The sequence below is a fragment of the Saccostrea echinata genome, unplaced genomic scaffold, assembly GCF_033153115.1.
Source record: "Saccostrea echinata isolate AGI-Se365-2 ecotype Australia unplaced genomic scaffold, CSIRO_AGI_Sech_v1 ptg000001l, whole genome shotgun sequence".
NCBI lineage: Eukaryota > Metazoa > Mollusca > Bivalvia > Ostreida > Ostreidae > Saccostrea > Saccostrea echinata.
The window spans coordinates 22,463,782-22,483,837 of NW_026889750.1; the positions used below are offsets into that span (position 1 = coordinate 22,463,782).

General features: G+C 33.9%; 2 protein-coding genes across 2 annotated transcripts; one reads left to right on the forward strand and one right to left on the reverse strand.

Annotated features, from left to right (window-relative positions):
- Positions 1-441: 441 nt before the first annotated feature.
- Positions 442-19,129, reverse strand: LOC133195849 (uncharacterized). The gene is made up of 15 exons (XM_061331813.1): positions 19,015-19,129; positions 18,377-18,496; positions 16,937-17,060; positions 15,591-15,766; positions 15,108-15,245; positions 13,197-13,229; positions 13,049-13,087; positions 12,515-12,601; positions 12,043-12,231; positions 10,218-10,280; positions 9,031-9,085; positions 7,565-7,761; positions 3,370-3,387; positions 1,026-1,500; positions 442-543 (listed from the first exon to the last, which is right to left on the reverse strand). The coding sequence occupies exons 1-14, from the start codon at positions 19,127-19,129 to the stop codon at positions 1,106-1,108; spliced, it is 1,749 nt and encodes a 582-aa protein (XP_061187797.1). The 3' UTR covers positions 442-543; positions 1,026-1,105.
- LOC133187305 (uncharacterized) lies at positions 3,827-6,653 on the forward strand. The gene is made up of 3 exons (XM_061322670.1): positions 3,827-4,123; positions 4,675-5,118; positions 6,320-6,653. The coding sequence occupies exons 2-3, from the start codon at positions 4,678-4,680 to the stop codon at positions 6,458-6,460; spliced, it is 582 nt and encodes a 193-aa protein (XP_061178654.1). The 5' UTR covers positions 3,827-4,123; positions 4,675-4,677; the 3' UTR covers positions 6,461-6,653.
- Positions 19,130-20,056: the final 927 nt, after the last annotated feature.

The window sequence follows — 20,056 nt, forward strand, 5'->3', positions numbered from 1 at the left end:
TATGAAAATTTATGGCTTTAATTAAATATTTTGGGTACAAATTGGCTAAGAATCATCAAACTTTGTCAGTTAATGTATCTTGGGTCCTTGGAGTACAACTGAAAAGTTTGACCTACTTATAAAATTTTATTGTTATAATGTCAAAAAAATAGGTATTAATTGGCTTAGAATCATCAAACTTAGTTGATGGGTCCTCAGAGAATGACAAGTGATAAGTAGGTCACCATGACCAACTCTCAGGTACTAATTGGCTTAGAATCATCTGGGTTCTCAGAGTGTGAATTGGAATTTCACGAGTTTATCTAAATATACAGGATACTTGGAGGCTTCAAATAGAAGTGATAGGTTGTACAGTTTATCAGAAGAGCAATTCAAGGCCCTTGGGCCTCTTGTTGTTATATACATATATCAGTAAGGTATGATATCATCTAGTTACGTGACGGTGTAATGGAAAATGAAGTTTAAATGAATTTAATTATGACAAACTTATTTGGGTTGTTTTTTGTTACTGTATTGTAAATGTAAGTAGTGGTCCAGATCTGGCTTAAGGTATTCCATCCCTAATAGCCTCAGATTCAATGAATTTGAATACATAACAGATGTGTATGTGTGGAATACTCAGTATATTTAGACATAATTTCCATTTATTACTTTTAGCATGTAAGAATGGAACGTGTCCTAATTTATGACCTTGACCTTTGTTGAAGAGTTATCTCCCTCTATACGGTAAAAAATTGTTTTCAATTGTCATTCTATTTCTACTGATTTAATGCATCTTTCCACCACAGTATTTATTGATATTCTTATTACTAGTATTTGAATTTTTATTTTAAAAAAATCGCTTGTTTCCATAGACTTCAATGCAATTTATCTTCATTAATTACTGCTTAGTTATAATTACATTTTTGAAACTTTCTCCTGGTAAATCATTTTCTACTGTAAAATGCTTTGAATTAATATCAGAGTATTATATACGTGATGGATATTTAAGGATAAAGAATTAGGTCCTGTTAGGGATGGAAAACCTTAAAACGACTCATTATTTGACAAAACTAACGTAGACTCTACAGAGCATTGAGTACATAATGATTGGACTCTGATCTATTTATCTGCGTCTGGTATAAGACGTATTACCATCACCACGTGGTGTTGGTATTTCATTTAAATCAGTTTCCAAACTCGCGCATTGATGATGCACTCCTACATCACAATCGTGCCCTTTCACACAGTAGTCTTCCGATGTAATAGTTTCATCGAAATCTGTTTTACTTTCAGACAGATCAAGCGCATTAACATTAGAATCTTGACCCTCTTTTTCTACGTAAAAGTTATCCAGTTTTTCTTCATCTTCCATGTTGTCCTTCGTATACAGGGGGTTATAGTTGCCTGTGGTCAGCTGTACTTGTCTGTGCCAGTGCTTAACCAGAATAAGCGCCAGGAACACACAGAAATTAACAAAGTAACTGTACATCAGGTAACCTAGGTATCTCTTCCAAGCATCTGTAATTAAAGAAATAGAGTAAATGCACATTTCCATCAAAACTGTAACCATGAACATTTTAAAAAACCCATTTTTTTCTCTTCTTATGGTGATATATTATTTATCCAACTGTTAAAGACATATCTAATTAAGTGTTAATATACAATGTATGTAGCTAGTCCCTATTAATGTAAAATTTTCAACCGCGATCTGTGGGAAAAATTGCTTATTTTACGGGATGAATTTGTCCGTCAAATTCTGATTCTGGGCCAACCGTGAGTTTTCCTCTTATTGTTGAACCCAGATTCATAAAACCTCCAACAAGTCAACACGAGTTACAATTTTTGTACGTTTATATGGAATCAGCATGGAATATACTTTTACATGAGTTTGGAATGTATCAGCACCGAAGGTCTGATTCCAACTGACTATAATTTTTAACAACAAAACATACATACTGAACAAAGATATGACAAAATAAAGGGATTAACAAGAAAGTATTAAAAAAAAATCAAGTATCAAACAATTATTGAGCGACTGGTGACATTTAGCGGCATGTATATAATAGAATTAAAGAAGATGAAAGATTAAGTGACAATAAATATAAACAGAAGTCAATTAGGAGATTAACTGTCCATGTCAGACTGCCTCAGGTAGGATTAAAGCTGTGCGGAATTTATAGAATTTATCACATTTGCCGAAATATACGAAAAGTTTTTATAACAATTTACACATAGTCCGAAAAGGTAATTTACACAGTAATTTATAATTAGTCCGAAAAGTCGTATTTTACACCGTAACACAGAACTGAGCTGAAAAATCTTAAAATTCAAATATGCAATGCAAATAAAGAGAAAAGGAGTTTGACGGCCGAATTAACAAAAGCCGAATCTGAAATCGAAAAATTACAAAATGAAAATTTGGAAATGGAAAAGAAGTTAAAACAACAATCAAACAACTGTACCAATAAGACCTATCTTAAGAAAATTCAAAAATTAGAAGAAGATGCTCACGGTGACAGAGTCATTATAGACTTAATGCAAAAGAAACTATAAGAAATCGGTAGTGAGCATAATCAATATGTCATGAAAATTCAAACGGAAGCCGAAAAGACTACTAAACAGTTAAGGGAACAAAACAACGCCCTGCTGCAGACCATCGAAGCATTGCAGGATGAAAGAGATCATCTAGAATCTGCCCTTTTTAGAAATCAACGTCGTTGTCAATCTCGGAGATGTCAAGGAAGACCAAGAAGAGGTCGGTTTTCTTGAAAGAAAATTCAAAACACGAGGACGTGTTTTACGCGAAGGCGAAGCATGTGTTACGGTGTAAAATGTGATCTTTTTGGAATTATCATCAATTACTATGTGAATTAACTTTTCGGACTTTGTGTAAATTGTTATTAAAACTTTTCGTATATTTCCACAAATGTGTTAAATTCTATAAATTCCGCACAACCTTAATCCCACCCGAGGCAAAATCAGAGATGGACACTTAATCTCTTAATTGACTTCTGTTTATATTTATTGACACTTAATCTTTCATCTACTTTAATTCTATTATATACATGACGCTTAAATGTCATCATTCGCTTGTTTAATGCTTGATTTCTTAATACTTATTGTTAATCCTTTTATTTCGTTCAATCATTGTTCAATATATATGTTTTGTTGTTAAAAATTATAGTCAGTTGGAATCAGACCTTCGGTGCTGATACATTCCAAACTCATGTAAAAGTATATTCCATGCTGATTCTATATAAAAGTACTAAAACTATAACGCGTGTTGGCTTATTGGAGGTTTTATGAATCTGGGTTCAACAGTAAGAGGAAAACTCACGGTTGGCCAAGAATTAGAAATTGACGGACAATTCATCCCGTAAAACTTACCAGGATCCCATTTTCTAACTGAAAAAAAAAATCAAAACAAAACATATATTTGTTTCTCTAAATAGTTAGCACAAACAGACAAGCATAAAAAAATTAATGTTACATTTATAGTCGATCTATTTCCTTGATCTGTTTGGATTTTTGAATAAATAAGCTACTTCTGTTATTCTATTCGTTTACTATTAACTATCATTACGAAACCTGAAAAATACAAACTGAAAACACGTTTCACTTTAGAATAACATGTTCTTATTCTGTAAATTGGTTTAGACCGTTTTTTCGTTAAATAAAAAAACATTTTAAATCTTAATTGGTGAACAGATTAATCTTTCATTCATTTTCACGGTGTCCTAAATATTTCCTTTTTTGTTTTTCTTGATAAACATGTTTTTTTTTATTATGATTCAAGTTTCGACCCAAGTACATTGCGCAATTCTTTCTTAATCAACTAAAAGAAAAAAGAACTTCAAAATAAATCTTGCGGAATGATACAATATTTATCCCTATGCAATCAATGCAGAACCAGCGCCACGAAATCGACAGCTGACATATGCATGCGAATGATTGGGTTCAGCGACTGTATTCCATCGATCGCTTCTTCTCGGCGGTCTCGATGATTATCGTTCTTGAGGATAGTTATCATAATGTGTACATTTTCACAGCAGCAGCAGCCAACAATGGTTGAGAGCACTGGTTAGTCACGGCATGCAGACGACATATTGTTTAATGAATAAATGTCTTACCGGAAGAGTAGGTAAGAGAAACTTTTTTTCTATATAATATATATATATAAAGATTTCTCTTGAGGTTAAATGAAAACTAACAGGAAAAAACGATCAATTTAAATTCACAAGGTAATTGACCCTCGGTATGCTAGGTATTTAAAGTGAAACCAAGGTTTTATTCTAGTTTAAATGGTTCACTTAATTTGTTTCTATGACTACAAAATATTGTACTCTTTGGCACTTGAAGCATCGATTTTTCAATTTCCAACACATCCGGTGTGTAAAATTAAATTTGTTCTCCACGTTTGAGGAAATGATTTCATCAATAATATAAACCTTGAGTAAGAAGATGTCAGACAAGTGTCCTACTCAATTTCCAATAAAGCATAGTTTATGTTGCATCTTGATATGCTTCACAATCAAGTGGAGAAATAAAGGACCGTTCAAACAACAAAGCATTGAAGCTGGTATACGGCTTCCGAGTACAATCAATGCCAGAAATTACCATGCTAGCTGAATTAGTGTTGACAAGTAGTAAATAACGCTTTCAGTAAAATACAGCTATTCAATTTTGTTGCAGAAAATGGAAGCTCCGCCTCCATCATACCAAGAAGCGGTAAATTCTGAACCCTCTACATCATCTTCATTTACAATAATTCCGTCCCAAAGTTCACCTGAGTCAAGTGCAGCAGGTGGACACGTATCTGAATTATGTGTTTGTCCACAGCATGGTATTGTGCCTCGTTTAAATGTGTGTATATGTGGAAGAGACGGTTTTCAGAGTGGTGCAATTCAAACGACGTCATGTCAACACTGCAGCAACTACGTCATTGTTCAACGCCATTATTTCAACACTCATGCCCCTAATAGTGACACCAATATTCATTCAAGAAATGAAATCAGTGAAGAACATTGTGACCAATCAGTATCAAATGACGTGTCTGTACATTTTGATTCCGCAAAAGGAACAGTGAGCTCCCTTATTTCAGAACCCGAACGTGAACCGATGCTTTCCGATGCAAATGTAAGTTTGTCAATATCTACGAAATGCTTCTGTTAGAGTTTTGTGTACAACTGGCATATCTTTTCACCAGTCATACAAAATAAGAATTTTACAACAGTGTTATGAAAAATAACACTTGTTCTTCATGCAGATCATGATAATGGCAGTTTTAAGGTATGTATCGTCACACACACGTATATAACTAAAGCTTTAAAGTGTCTTTATGATCACTGGATTCGTAATTCCCAGAATTATTGACTTGGGCTGTAATAAGAAACACTAAATCCACATGACACTGTCTTTTACGTTAACAGTGTTACATAACCCCTTCTAGTATTGTTTTAAACCAATATTGATTAGAATCTAAAAATAAAACGTCTGGACAGGATATTTGTAATAAATGGACAAAGAAAAAAAGGCAAGAATGTTTTTAACAATATCTTGAAAGAGAAAGAGATGGCAAAAATGTCGTTTTGAATCTTCCCGATGTTAAGCTGATTTTTTTCCTTCAAAATGTTCTGTATAATGATATTTGAAATCATAAGCTTAAAATTGAAGCTTTTAAGGAGCCAACATTGTGCTGTAAATTCCGAGAAATGAACGCATCTTAATAGTCTGAGTTTAGTCTAAGAAATAAACGCATTGTGTTCTTTGATATTTTTATTGTATATCGTTTCTTCTATGATTTTAGACAGAATTAGATAGTACTTTCTATAAAAAATAGCCAGAAGTCAGAATTCAATTTTCTAACTTAAGTAAACATATGAATTAACATCCAAAATAATTGATTGAAGGAATATTTGATATAAAGAATATTAAACATATGTCTCGATCTTGTTCATTCTGTAAAATTAAAGCACTGACAAAAATAACATTACGGTAAAGCATCGTAGACGATATAATTAATATTGAACAAGCCCTTCGTAATTACTATGAAATTTGCATCTGTATACGGCAAGGTGAAACTAATCATACATATAACACACCTATATCAACATGATTAATTAATCAGCAATGTCGGCTTCTTTCGCCTAATAAAGAAATGGTATTATTTTACGGAACTTGCACAAGTTTAAACAATGCAATTTAAAATTCAAGTTGAATTTTGTTTTTTTTGTTTTTACCAATTCCGATTCAAAATAAACTGACACAAAAAATTACACTAAATATATACATGTAACAAGGAAACATCTTAATATCATTGATTTTCAATTCTTTTTAGAGGTTGACAGGATCTGGGGAAGACGAGGAAGGAACAGAGGGCGCATGCGCTAATTGTAACACCGGTTCATTCTGTGCAGCCTCATTTCTAGCAATTTTTGTCATTATTCTAATAACTGTCTTCACATTCTACTTAACGTGATGGGAATTTTATGTTATATCCTATTAAGATACCTTACTGCGAAAGAATACAATTGCTTGTTAAGATAATTTGTTTTCGAAAATTATAATTAAATGTTTTAGATTTAAAAAAAAAAAATAATAACTATAACATGTATTATGTATGAATTAATCGTTTTTGTTTCTTTATGAATTGTTTTCTCATGCTGTTACAATTTACAGTTATTATTATTTTTAATATCGTTTATTTAAGAAAAATATACTAGCCCTGTTGGCAATTTCATTCCAGGGTGCATTTAGTAAATTATTTTCGTAGATAATTTGTTCTCTGTGGAAATCCTTCAGTATAAAGAAAAAAACACACGAGACTATTTTCCAGACTTAATGCATTTAATGAGATGTTTACTAAGAGCTTTGATGCAAAATAGAATTAATCATGTTATGAAACAAGATTGGCATGCATTGAAAAGAACAAACGCAATATGTACTTTAGAACGCACAAAATAATTCAAAATATGCGTTGAAATAGATTACAGCATATGTTCTGAAGTATAAAAATAAGTTTCTTTACCGATTCTTGTGTAACAGATGTATTTCATGAAATACATCAAATACAAAAAAAGGTTTGTTTTATTGACAAAATCTAAATTATTTATGAGCAGCACGTGTATGTAATTTTTTTCCGAAAATCATCATTCTATAGAAGGTACTTCTTAAATTTTTCAACACCCTCTTTTTCTGGCTCAAGGAACTTAAAAGTGACGTAAGGCAAAATATATCTTATTCATTACCAACTGAAATAGCAGAATGGTACGTGATACCAGGGAGTTAGTATATAGGTCCCTGGTGATACAGTGTTTCAAAGCATGTTTATTCTGGACTTTTTAACCCCTATGTTATTGTAGAAAATAAGAAATCAACCTCAAAGTCTTAAGATGACTCATAACCCTGGGGACTGACGTGTCGCATTTCTCCTGCCTATTTTCAAAAGCGACACGCTGTCTTTCCGGATCGATTTTAAGATCCAATTTCAATAAGATTTCTTACTTTTGTGTCTTTGAATTAAATTTGTTTTTAACATTTACGCTAGTTAACTTTAAACTTCGTTGTAATTGAGACAAAGTACCTGTTAACTTGATAGCCCTAGTCTTTCTCATTCTAACCCAGCACTCAAAGAGACCAGAATCTTTCCTCCGAGCATCTTTTATCATCAGGTTACCGTAGACGTCAATGGTTATCCTTCCAGACGTCCTGTTTTCCAGTGCAAACGATGTCATATACTCTGAATTGTTTAACCAGTATATGATGTCGTCAAGACTGGCCCTGCAATAAAAATATGTCTAAATCTTCCCTTTCATCAATTCTTTTTTGTTAGAACGATCACCACAGCTTCATTAATCACTTTAAGATACGAATGTTTTCACTATCGAACATCAAATTTTTGGTCGATTTAGCAATGATACGATGGTGTAATGATGATGACGCTACGGCACGATAATGCGATGACAAAGGTACAATAGCGTTATGGTACGGTGATACGATGGCGATTGTGCGACGGCATGGTGGTACGATGACGATGAAGCTATGCTTGCTATCGCTCCATCGTGCTATCGAACCTTTGTCATACATGTAGCACCATCGCCATCCCACCGTCTTGTCATAATATTTACATTCTGTGTAATTATTACATTTGTACGTTTATAATTAATTTTTAATTTCTCCTCACAATATCCATTTGCGTCATTTAACTTTCCACGTCACAACGGCTCTTTCGTCTATTAATCACACCAGTTCTGAAAGGCGCTATTTAAATTCGGAACAAAGATTAACGAAATTGACAATTGAAATAATAAGAGAGAAAACTAGAGAATATAAATACAAGCACTTAATTCTTATTATTTGGATGTCGTCGGTCCTATAAGAGCACCTATCCGTGCCTACAAATTATCATACTGCGCTAATGCGCGGTATTCAATCTGTCAGCACGGCCAGGTGCTGTTATAGGACCGATGACATCCAAAGTTTAAGTAGCATCGCGTCATCATCATCATCGCACCATCGTGTCATCGACCCAAAATTCGATGTGCGATAGTAAACTATGTGGCCCTCTCCGGATTTCATAGGTACGGATGTTTGCATACTTGCTTTAATGAATGCTCATATTTGGAGCTAATTTTGACATCCTCTAGTTCAGCAACTGTGCATAGTGTCACATTTTGAAAATACCCGTGACTACGTTGAAGAAGACAGACGAGGAACAAACGTCAGATTATGATTTTCCTCCCCTATTCTAATTTAGATATACAACATACATCTCTATAATCTCCCTGCCCTTCACATTAGGTGTGACACGAATGCTTTCAAACTGTTTCCATGATTCTTCAACACCCTAATAAGGACACACTGTAACTTCATATATAACCCTATCCATCTATCTATATAAACCTATCCATGGCAACATAGTGCTTTGTAGCTATATCTTGTATCTTAAGGGGTCAAGTGGGAGACTGGTTTGTCAATGCAATAAGTAAATTGGTTACAGTTTTAGATATCAGATTCAGATATGAAGGTTCTTTGTAATGCAACACTTGCCCTTTGCATGTTAAAATCTTGGAGTGTCCCTCTTTGACAAATATCTCCTCAGGAGCTAAAATGTAAAAACAGAAATATATAAAATACAGTTTCCTCGCTACAGATACGATTTACTTTATGTTACAGAATGTAATTTATACAATCATGTTAAAACATGAAACATTTATTTTGAATTATTGATTACAAACCATATGACAATTACCTGAACTCCTCTTTTGTATGTCAATCGTCCATAAAAAAAAATGCAGGGAGAGATGTGGATATCAAAAATATCTATATTTACTGTATTGTTTCTAATGAGCATTAAGTCAAACAATGCAGATTCTTCCTTTTATTGATTTCTTATTCCCCAGAAACATGTAGTGTTGACAGCAAATTGACATTGTAAACTACACAATAATTGTGATTTTTGGGGATGGTGCAGGATGAAAAATCAATGTGTGGTCTTTTTTCTTCATTGATTCTCCATTTCGTTCATGTATATATTTCACCCATTTGCATGGAAACCATGCTTTGTGAGTGGAAATCAACGATATTTACAATACAATAGAGATTACCCTTAAAGAGCGAGTTTTCTGTTCAGGTTTGAAATTATTATGAAATAATTGAGACATAGTTTTCATTTGCTAACTTAAGTTTTTTTCCAAGCTTAAATTGTACTTTACAAATTGCTCACTGTATTATTACTTGGGGGGGGGGGGGGATGATTTTCTTTCATTTTGGTATGCCTAAAATAAAACCAAAATATGGTTAATTCCTTAATAAATTGACGTCACGCTATCTTTTACTCTAATTAGTTAACGTCCAATAAACTGATACAATTATGAAATCGGCGTTAATCTGTGTACAATAATTATATAAAAACAATTTTATGCAATTTGTTCTGCTGTTTGGTGGAGTTCAAGCTCACTTGTTAACAATTTAGGAGCACGATTTTAATCTATAAATATGAAACTGAAAATTGCCTATTTTGAACATTCGAGTTCAAGTACCATGTTTAAAGGAAAGCAAATTCTAAGTAAATTGCAAAAAATTGTTATTGCCCCAAGAACAAGGAGACCTAAAAGTGTAATTGTTGCATGTACACATCAAGTAAAATACTGCTTTTTTGGTCGATTATCTGGTTAAATTATCTTACATATTCAAGAAAACACCCGAAGTGTCTTCATCTGTGAAAATTACGTTACCTTTCTCATCGAGTCCACGAAACTGCATGTCGGTTGGACTCAATCTGGAGAATTTTACGGAAGCTGTAAGAAAAAGAATATAAAGAAAAAAAGATCGTTAAGAACATGTACATTGTTAACTTTTGCAACCAATAAGAGGGAAAAAAAAAAAATAGAAACACTATGTCGAAATGATTAAATCTGGAACCCGACGATAAAAAACAGACTGTCTAGTCTGTCTTATTGGACCTTAATAACCAGTATGGTGCTCAAATTGAGCGCTCAAATGTCCCATTTCATTTACTGCCAACTTTTCAGTTTTTTTTTTTACATACATTGTTTTTCAAATTATTAGTATATTCAAAAATTATTTCTATATTTATCATCAGTCAGTGATTTGAAATTTGGGATATATAATTGTCCCATACAAAAGTTATTTATATACAAAAATTAAATAAAAATATTAATTTTTTAACACCTAATAGCAGTAGTTCGCTGAATATCTGGCTTACAAAGCCTTAAAGGGCATTACTTCATTTATGTGTCATTGTTGTGAATCAAATGGTCACAGTAGTTCAAAATCAATAATATCAAAATGTACAACTTTTCAACACTTTATACAACCATAACAAATTAAAGTCAAGGCTTTTTAACATCACATTTTCAATACAAGAGGCCCATGGGCTACATCGCTCACCTGAGCACATTGGCTAGGAAGAAGCAGAAATCAGTTCAGTTTTGAAAGGGGTAGGGCGGGGGGAAAACAGGTTTACACTACCTCAGGATGCTTCCATATCAATATTACTAATCATGGCTTTGCTGTTCTTCAACAGAAGAATTTTAAAGATTTTTCCCTATGTATTCCTATGTAAAACTCTGATCGCTCATTGTGGTCCCACTAAATTTGAATCTACACAACCTGAGGTTGCTTCTATAATAATATGACTATTAAATCATGGTTTTGCTGTTCTTGTCAATTTTTTTTTCAAGATGATTGCTATATAATCTTATGCATAAGTTTTGATCCTCTGTTGTGCCCCCATCCCCCGATTCAATATATCCCTTTGAACTCGAAATAAAAGATACCAGAGTATAACACATCTGTATCATATTTGGAAATTTCACTAGAAAAAGTCGTTAATGGTAACCTAACAAAACGTGATGACTCTTCAACTTCCCTTATTTATATAGCAATATACCATTTTCACCTACAAATGGAGTTTATTTATGCCTCCTAATTGATGCGATGTGCAAGATAATGCGCTACATACGAACAGTTTCTAAATAGCGGCAAGTTATTGACAAATATATTGAAGAAACAAGAATATCAACATCTTGTTTAGAGTCAACATTTCACAAATTCAATGGTCGATACAATGACCTTGTCAGCAAATACAATCTATCATTAAGTCGAATGTTGACTGACGTTTTTCATATAAATTGTCAGCCATGATTTTTACACTGATTTCCGTTTGCCCAATCACGACAAGGAGCACATGAAGGATTTGACCGATCGACAGGGGATGCATACTCCTCCATGGCACCTGATCCCACCTCTGATGTTTTAAGAGGTCCGTGTTTGCTCTGCTCCAAATTTGTATGGTTTCAATGGACTTTTGAGCTTGATTACTGTTTATCATCATTTCATTATATTTTATTTTAATCAGATTTAAAATTACTATGGCTGCTCAATTATGTGTTTATTGATGTACCTGTGTTTGCAACAAATCTTACATTTAGAGTGTAATTTTTGAGTAGTACTGTCAATTACACACATAGTATTCTCACTTATCTTCAAGTCTGTATTTAATATTGAATGAAAATAAAGAAATATGCCCAAACGTACAGTTATCTTTGCACGTTGCAGTACACTCCCCAATCTGAATCTCGTCCGCTCTCGTGATGAACGACTCGCCAAAGTAGTCAAACATAGTAGATCTACAAGGAATTCCCTTCTTAAAGAATTTAAGGGCGTAATATATATATGCTGGATCTATGTATTGTTCAGGATTTATAAGCTGTACAGTACAAACACCTGAAAAATAAATTTCAAAAGTGAATTATCTTTACCAGTAATTAATCTCTTCAGTCTAACTAGTGTAATTATAGTTTCTTTTTTCAGTAATAAATTGTATGTAAACCAGAGAATAACATTTATTTATTATTATTTATGTCTCTGGTATATCTACAAAACCGTACATATAAAATCATTCACATTTGAATCTTATTCGCAAAACTGCGTCTGGTAAACTCATTGTTCAAAACTGTGATACTGTTTTAGATGTTTTCGAAAGTTTACAATTATGATAAAAGATTACCATGCCTCTTTCTTTCGCCATGTTTTCCACACACAGAGCAAGAGCTCCATTCTTTCCAGTCCGTGTAAAACCTCATATTGTATGTACCTGAAAGAAAAAACGAGCGAAACATAGTTCTCTCTCTCGCTCTCATTTCGAATACGAAGAATATATGTACATATAGCGTTAAGCATGTGCGTGCACTTATCATCGCACTACAATCATTTCTGCAAGAATAGAAAAGATTACATGTATTTCATAATTCCTGCAAGAGTAAAAAATACCATTATACTAGATTTATACCATCCTCTTCTAATACAATATAGATACCTTACACATTGATTTTGTGATACGTAAAGTGTATTCGTATTAGCTAGTATACAGTTTTTGATTTATATAATGTACATGTACTTTTAAGTAAGTCATCATGTACATCATTTTTGTAACTGTTTACTATGATAAGACTTGCATGTACGTCAAAGGTAAATCTTAAACGATATTAGTATCTCTATCTATATACATGTTTTACGTAAGTAAATTATACTCTAAACTTACTTTTCTCTTCCTCGGGCTCGAAACTGTCTATATAAGTGACTGTTTTGCAAAGAGAAAAACAGACAAAAAAAATAATTTTCTTTCCATCAACAATTTACACATTTAAAACCATTAATTTTGTCCCTTTTTTATTAGATATACTACTTACGCCGTCTTGCTGGAATTTTTGAGGTTCTTATAACTGAAACAAATAATAATAATAAGTCGATAATTGTATGAATTACATTATTTACTAGCATTTTATTCTTTATTCCAAGGTTATATCAGTATAATAATGCGTAGCAAGGGATTCTTTGACGAAAGCGTTCTCAAATTATTTACCTCGAAGAGAAAATGATAATTTCTAAATTTTAAAATAAGGATTTTTTTCCCTTCTGTATTATGCATATTTCTGTGAAATCATCAGAGAACAAGAGGTCCATGGGACACATCGTTCACCTGAACACTGTGGCTAGGAAAAAAAAATCAAAAATCAGTTCAGCATTGAAAAGCTTAAGTGGTCCCGACATACCCCTCAAAGGGAGGGGGGTATGATTTGAATAAACTCGAATCTACACTAACTAAGGATGATTACATATTTCTTTCACTAACTGTTGCTTTTTTCCTATCAGTTTGAACTTTCATTGTGGTCCCACCCTACCCCCGGGGTCAAGATTTGAACAAATCTGAATATGCACTACCTGAGTACGCTTCCATATAAATATAAATATGACCAATCATGACTTTGCTGTTCTTGAAAAGATTTCTATAAAAATTCCTATGTATTCCTATGTATAACTTTGCTCGTCCATTGTGGCCCAACCCTACCCCTAGGGGTCATGATTTGAACAAACTTAAATCTACATGTTTACCTGAGGATACCTCAGAATAGAGAATAACCAATCATGGCTTTGCTGTTCTTGAGAAGAAGATTTTCCCTATTATATAATCATATGTAAATTTTTGCTCGTCCACTGTGGTCCCACCTTACCCGGGGGTTATGATTTGAACAAACTTGAATCTACACTACCTGAGGATACTTCCAAATAGATAATAACCAATCATGGCTTTGCTGTTCTTGAGAACAAGAATTTTCCTATATACTCCTATGTAAATTTTTGCTCGTCTACTGTGGCCCCACCCTACCCCCGGGGTCATGATTTGAACAGAATTGAATCTACACTACCTGAGGATGCTACCCAAAAGATAATAACCAATCATGGCTTTGCTGTTCTTGAGAACAAGATTGTTTTCTTTATACACCTAGTATGTTGAGCGTCCATTGTGGCCCCACTCTACCCCCGGGGGTCGTGATTTGAACAAATTTAAATCTACATTACATGAGGATGCTTCCATTTAAATATGACCAATCATGGATTTGCTGTTTTTGAGAACAAGATTTGCAAATATTTTTTCTATATATATTCTTATGTAAAACTTTGATCGTCCATTGTGACCCCACCCTACCCCCGGGGGTCATGATTTGAACAAATTTGAATCTAAACTACCTGAGGATGATTCCATATGAATTTCATCTTTCCTGGCCCAGTGGTTCTTGAGAAGATTTTTTTTTACAAATGTTATTAATTTTTCACTATATGTAATTATCTCCCCTTGGAAAAGTGCATGGTCTTTCATTTTAACAAACTTGAATCCCCTTCACCCAATGATACTTTCTGGCAAGTTAGGCTGAAATTGGCAAAGTGGTTCTTGAGAAGAAGTCAAAAATGTGAAAAGTTTACAGACAGACGGATGCCGGACAAAATGTGATCAGAAAAGCTCACTTGAGCCTTCGGTTCAGGTGAGCTAAAAATTTAATCATAGTCCACGTCATGACAATTTTGGCGAAATTTCTCTTCATGTTCAACTTTCATAATTCTAGTAACTGTGACAAAATGCTTACATACAAAAAGTCGTTGAGATTACTAGTAAACACTCTGGAAGGAGACTTTTCTGTGTTTTCATCATTTTGTGTGAATTACACGATTGAGCTTTCTAAAATATTTAATTTTGGCATATTCAAGTGATATTTTTAATTAAATACTGTTTATATATTCCCTATATGTTCCTACATACTCACCGTCTACATGGTAGTACAATCTGAAGGTAATGTTAGAAATGTCTGCCAAAAACATCTTTTTCATTCCCTGAGCGTCCATCTCTTCCTCTATCAGCTGATCTTGTGTTGCAATAATGCAGAAATATGTGTCTGCATCAGCTGAAATAATGTAAGGCATCAATAAACACGGTATCGAAAAAGAAATGTTATTACTGGTATCATTAGGGTGATTTGTCATTTCCCCCCTCTCTGATAGCCGCAGGATTTCACCATGTAAGTAATCATGCAGCCGAATATCTCTTTGATACTTAGATATCACTGTAGAATGCGAAGGACAGAACGAGTTGTCCAACTATCGAAGGAATATCGATGAATGAACCTTTTGTTGGAATTCTTACAACACTTTGTGTTGCATTTCTTACACCTTTTTCTCTACAACAATTTTTTACTATGTATAAAATGAAAAAAAAATCTTGTCATAAGCCAAAAATTCAGGAATCGTACCATGAGTGACGTTCATGATGACGAGGCTATGATCCATGGTGAATCTGACGTGATTCAGCGCCTCCACATCGTGCGTGTCTTCCTCTACTGTCTGTATGATGTATTTCCCTGTGGCAGTGCTTTGGCGGATCAGGCGCTTCCATTCAATTATCCCGCGGTATTCTTTAACATCCCCGCTGTTGGAAATTCAAAGCTTATTAATGAGAGATCATGATTGCTTTTTTGTTTTTATGTATTTCATTTTCCTTCAGTTTTTTGGTTTTGTTTTGTTTTGTTTTGTTTTTTTTTTTCATTTAGATCTATGGAAATTCGAACTCCACAAATACCACTTTTTAAACAGAATAATTCTTGCCGAGAAATTTTTCCTCAGAAAAGTTTTGTTTAACAATAATGAGAACTTTACTCTAAATACTTAATTCACAAATTGAATACGATTTTTATATGTTTGAAGCTATAGGCATTCTGCACGCCTTGTTCACCCATACACTTTTGGAAGAAGTACTTCTAGAGAAAAGATTTAGAGGGAAATATTACTTTTTGTGGGTAACAACACTGACAAAAATCAGCAAACTTAAGTACATGCGCGGATCTAAGGGGGGGGGGGGGGTTCGGGATCCCCCTCCTGGAATTTGCAGATTTAGTAAAAGTATACACTGGAGCAAATAAAAAATGACTTCGTCCCCCATCTTAGAAAACGTGGACCCCACCACCACCACCACGAAATAGGTTCTCTTTACGATTTTTTTTCACGATTTCTTCTTCTTTTTTTTCCTTTCTTCTTATCTGTCTGTCTTTTTTTTTTCTTTTTTTTTATTTTGCTTGTCAAGAAATTTTTTGGGTTTGATGTTTGATACGTCTGTGAAAGGAATTTAGGTTTTTTTTTAGCTTGTCAAGAAATTTTTTGATTGGGGTGGACTCCCCCTGAAAAAAATTCCTGGATTCGCATCTGAAGTCATCGTCGGAAACCCACGGTCGGTCTCGCTAATCTCTTACTCACGGGAGGTAAGAGAAGCGAGACCGACCGTGGGTTACCGACGATGGCCTGAAGTATCAATAAAAAGTAGTATATGTAACTCGAACACTTATACTAAGACTAAAATTAAATAAAGGTTAACACACTAACAAGAACAGACAGACGGGCAACACCTTACGGACACAACACTGTGCCTGGACTCTTCTGACTTTCGGTCCTCTGGGTTGACGGATTAAGACAAATATAGAGATTTAAAAACAAAACAAGTCACTAAACCAACGCAATTTTTTCATGATGAAGTAATGATAAATAACACGAAGAAAACAAAAACAGAATAACTTTATAAACATTGAATCACAGAATACTGTACTACCAAAAATGGCACATCAATTTAACGTTTTCCCCAGGTTCAAACACGTAGGCCAACTGGATAGGTTTGTTTTGGCTCTCGGTAACTATTTTATTGAGTTTCTTATCACATTCTGGCTTTTCTCGGACTGGAAAAAATCAAACAATTTACTTGCGACAGTATAATTATTTTTCACTGACTTTTCAGTCATAACTATTATGATCCTCTTCGAAGAAGGGAGGGCATATTGCTTTGCTGCTGTCTGTCGGTCGGTAGGTCTGTCGGTCGGTCCACCAACAGTTTCCGTTCATTTTCTTCGCAGAAGTTGCACATACTGAAATGAAATTTGGTATACAGATTTATCATAAGAATATCTATGTCAAGTTCTGTTTTGGGTGTGATCGAGCAATTTTTGACAGGAGTTATGCCCCTTGGACTTAGAAAAATTCATATTATTTGCAGGTTCTGTTCATTTTCTTCGCAGAGGTTGTATATACTGAAAAGAAATTTGGGATACAGATTTATCTTAAGAATATCTAGGTCAAGTTCTGTTTTGGGTACAATCGAGCAATTTTTGACAGAGTTATGCCCCTTGGACTTAGAAAAATTCCAATTATTGGGGGGGGGGGGGGGGATAAGTGTTTCACAAACATCTCTTGTTAATAAAAGTAACAAAAATCTTTCGTACACTTACTTTAAGAATCCTTGCTTTAATTGTGACAAGTTTGGGGGGGGGGATCACTTCAAGTCACGTACTGAATTTAATATCTAGAATAAATAGGCACATTTTCTATAGCAGGCTTACTGACAGGTTTATTATCGTCCCTGACTCCCAGTCTGTCCGTCCGTTCTCTCACACATTCTTGTTCATTGAATTCTTCATACAACTGTACATTGTTAAGAAGTAGCTGAAAATCTTAAACATGACTAGTCAAGTGATTTTCGTTTCAACGGTTCTAAAAGAGAGTGATTCAAGAATTTGTCGTTGGAGCTTCTCATCAAAAAAGCAAACTATCAAAGTTTGAAAGCATGATTCCTTTTGCTAGAGTAATATTAGATATTTATGGAACAGGTCCAAATTAACTGTAGTAAGCCATATCTTGATTAATCTTACAATGATCTAAGATGTGTACTAACCAGACTTGCTTCTAGTGGTGCATGTGACATTTTTCTGATTGAGTGGTCAGTTAAATGTTTTTGATTTTTTTCCAATCCTAGGTATTGCTCATACATAATTCATACCTTGACATAGAAGTTGCTCTTTTTTTGGATGCATATTAGTTAAAAGACATCTCTCGGATCATGCACATAACCTATATTTTCTAAGTAACTGAATAGCTTCTTAATTTTGGATATTACTGAGTGCAATATTAAGTAAAAAATAAAGATTGATCGAAAAAATTGTCGACACTAAGTCACTAAGTGAATATTTTGATAAAAACATTTCAGGCAATGTACACTCACCTTCTAGATTTGTATCAAATATGTCTCTCTTAAATCTTTTTTGAGATTCCGGAGGTCTAGTGTCGTAAGAAGCACGTTTATTTCTGTCAACCATTTCAAACGGTGGCTTTTCCCGAAAATCTGTTTTAAAGAATTTTTTTTTAAAATCTATATCGAAGAATATTTGAAGTCACAGCTACAAATGGCAACAGTAGAAAAATTGAATTCATAAAGTTCACTTCTTGGATATAACACAGAAATAGGAAGTTTTATCAAGGAAAAAACGGGGAAAATATTCCACACCCTCATAAACAATTTTTAGTAGAGGATGGAATTATTTTTCCGTTATTTTATTTTTTACCTATAAAAGTTCAAACTCTTTTAAATATACTTATCTTCATTTGAATGAGGTTTAAAGGAGAATTTTGTTGTTGTTGATTTATTCAATAAAATAATCAACTCCTGATAAAATTAAAGCATCACCCTTTTATCTGTACACAAGTAAATTTCAATAACCCATGATGCAAAGTTAGGTGGAAATAAGCCTTTTGGTTTTCAGAGAGAGAGAGAGAGAGAGAGAGAGAGAGAGAGAGTCCTTTCTATCAATGAGACTTTAGCACTGCTGAGATCAGAAGTAATCTGCTCCCTGCATGTCTTACCCTCTTCTGTCAGGTCCTCCTCGAAGTACTTCACAGGCGATCCGTCTTCATAGTCAATTCTTACCTTGACATGGACTGTCGTGACAAAACCACAGACTGGAAAGATGACAGTCATATATTCAAAGAGATAGAGATACACTTTCAATCACATGATCAAGCAAGTATTGCAGGTTTCTCAACATTTGCATTTTGCTTTAGAAAAAGGCTCCCAGTCGATTTAAAATAATGTGTAGATAATTAGAACTTTGCCACTGATGATAAGTTGGCGAACACTTACATGAAAGGTGCATTAACATTTACTAAAGAATTTTGCAATCTTCCTGACACACTAAACTAGAGGTTGGCATTTAACTTTTCAGTTTGTCGTAAAATAATTAAAATACATGTAGATGGTAGATGATATATTCCAATGCTTTCGGTTTTTCAGAAGAGATTTTTCCAGATGAAAATTGTTTAATCATTTAATAGGTTATTTGATATTGTGATGTTGTCCTACGGACCCGGTTTGGTTGAAGTTATCGTTATCACGAGACACAGTTTGATTGTATTCCATAACTATTTATTTATATCCAAATGAACTTATGTGGATTTTTTGAAACGTGATTAAAATGTTTACGCTTCGGAGGGGGGGGGGGGGGAATGATACAGGTAAAAAGCATCATCCTGATTTTCATTAATTACTTTCTCCCATGACAATATTTAAAATACACAATTACTTTTGTACAAAGTCCCTTGGTCAACGTTGTGTTGATGCTATGTATAGTCAAACTACTACTAGTACACCAAACGCTTCATTGCCAACCAACACATTCTGTTACGTTATCAATCGAACTTGGACAGGCCAACTCAAACTGATATATCAATTAAAATATGTAAACTTACGTAGGACAGACTGTAATAATAAATAAAAGATTCGTCGTCTCATTTCTCAACATATGACGCCAACATGACGTCAAATTCAACTTTTGTTAATGTCGAACCCGATGCGTGATCGCAACGTTTTACCTTAGGCCAAAAAAAATAATAGTCTTGTTTCCTGCTA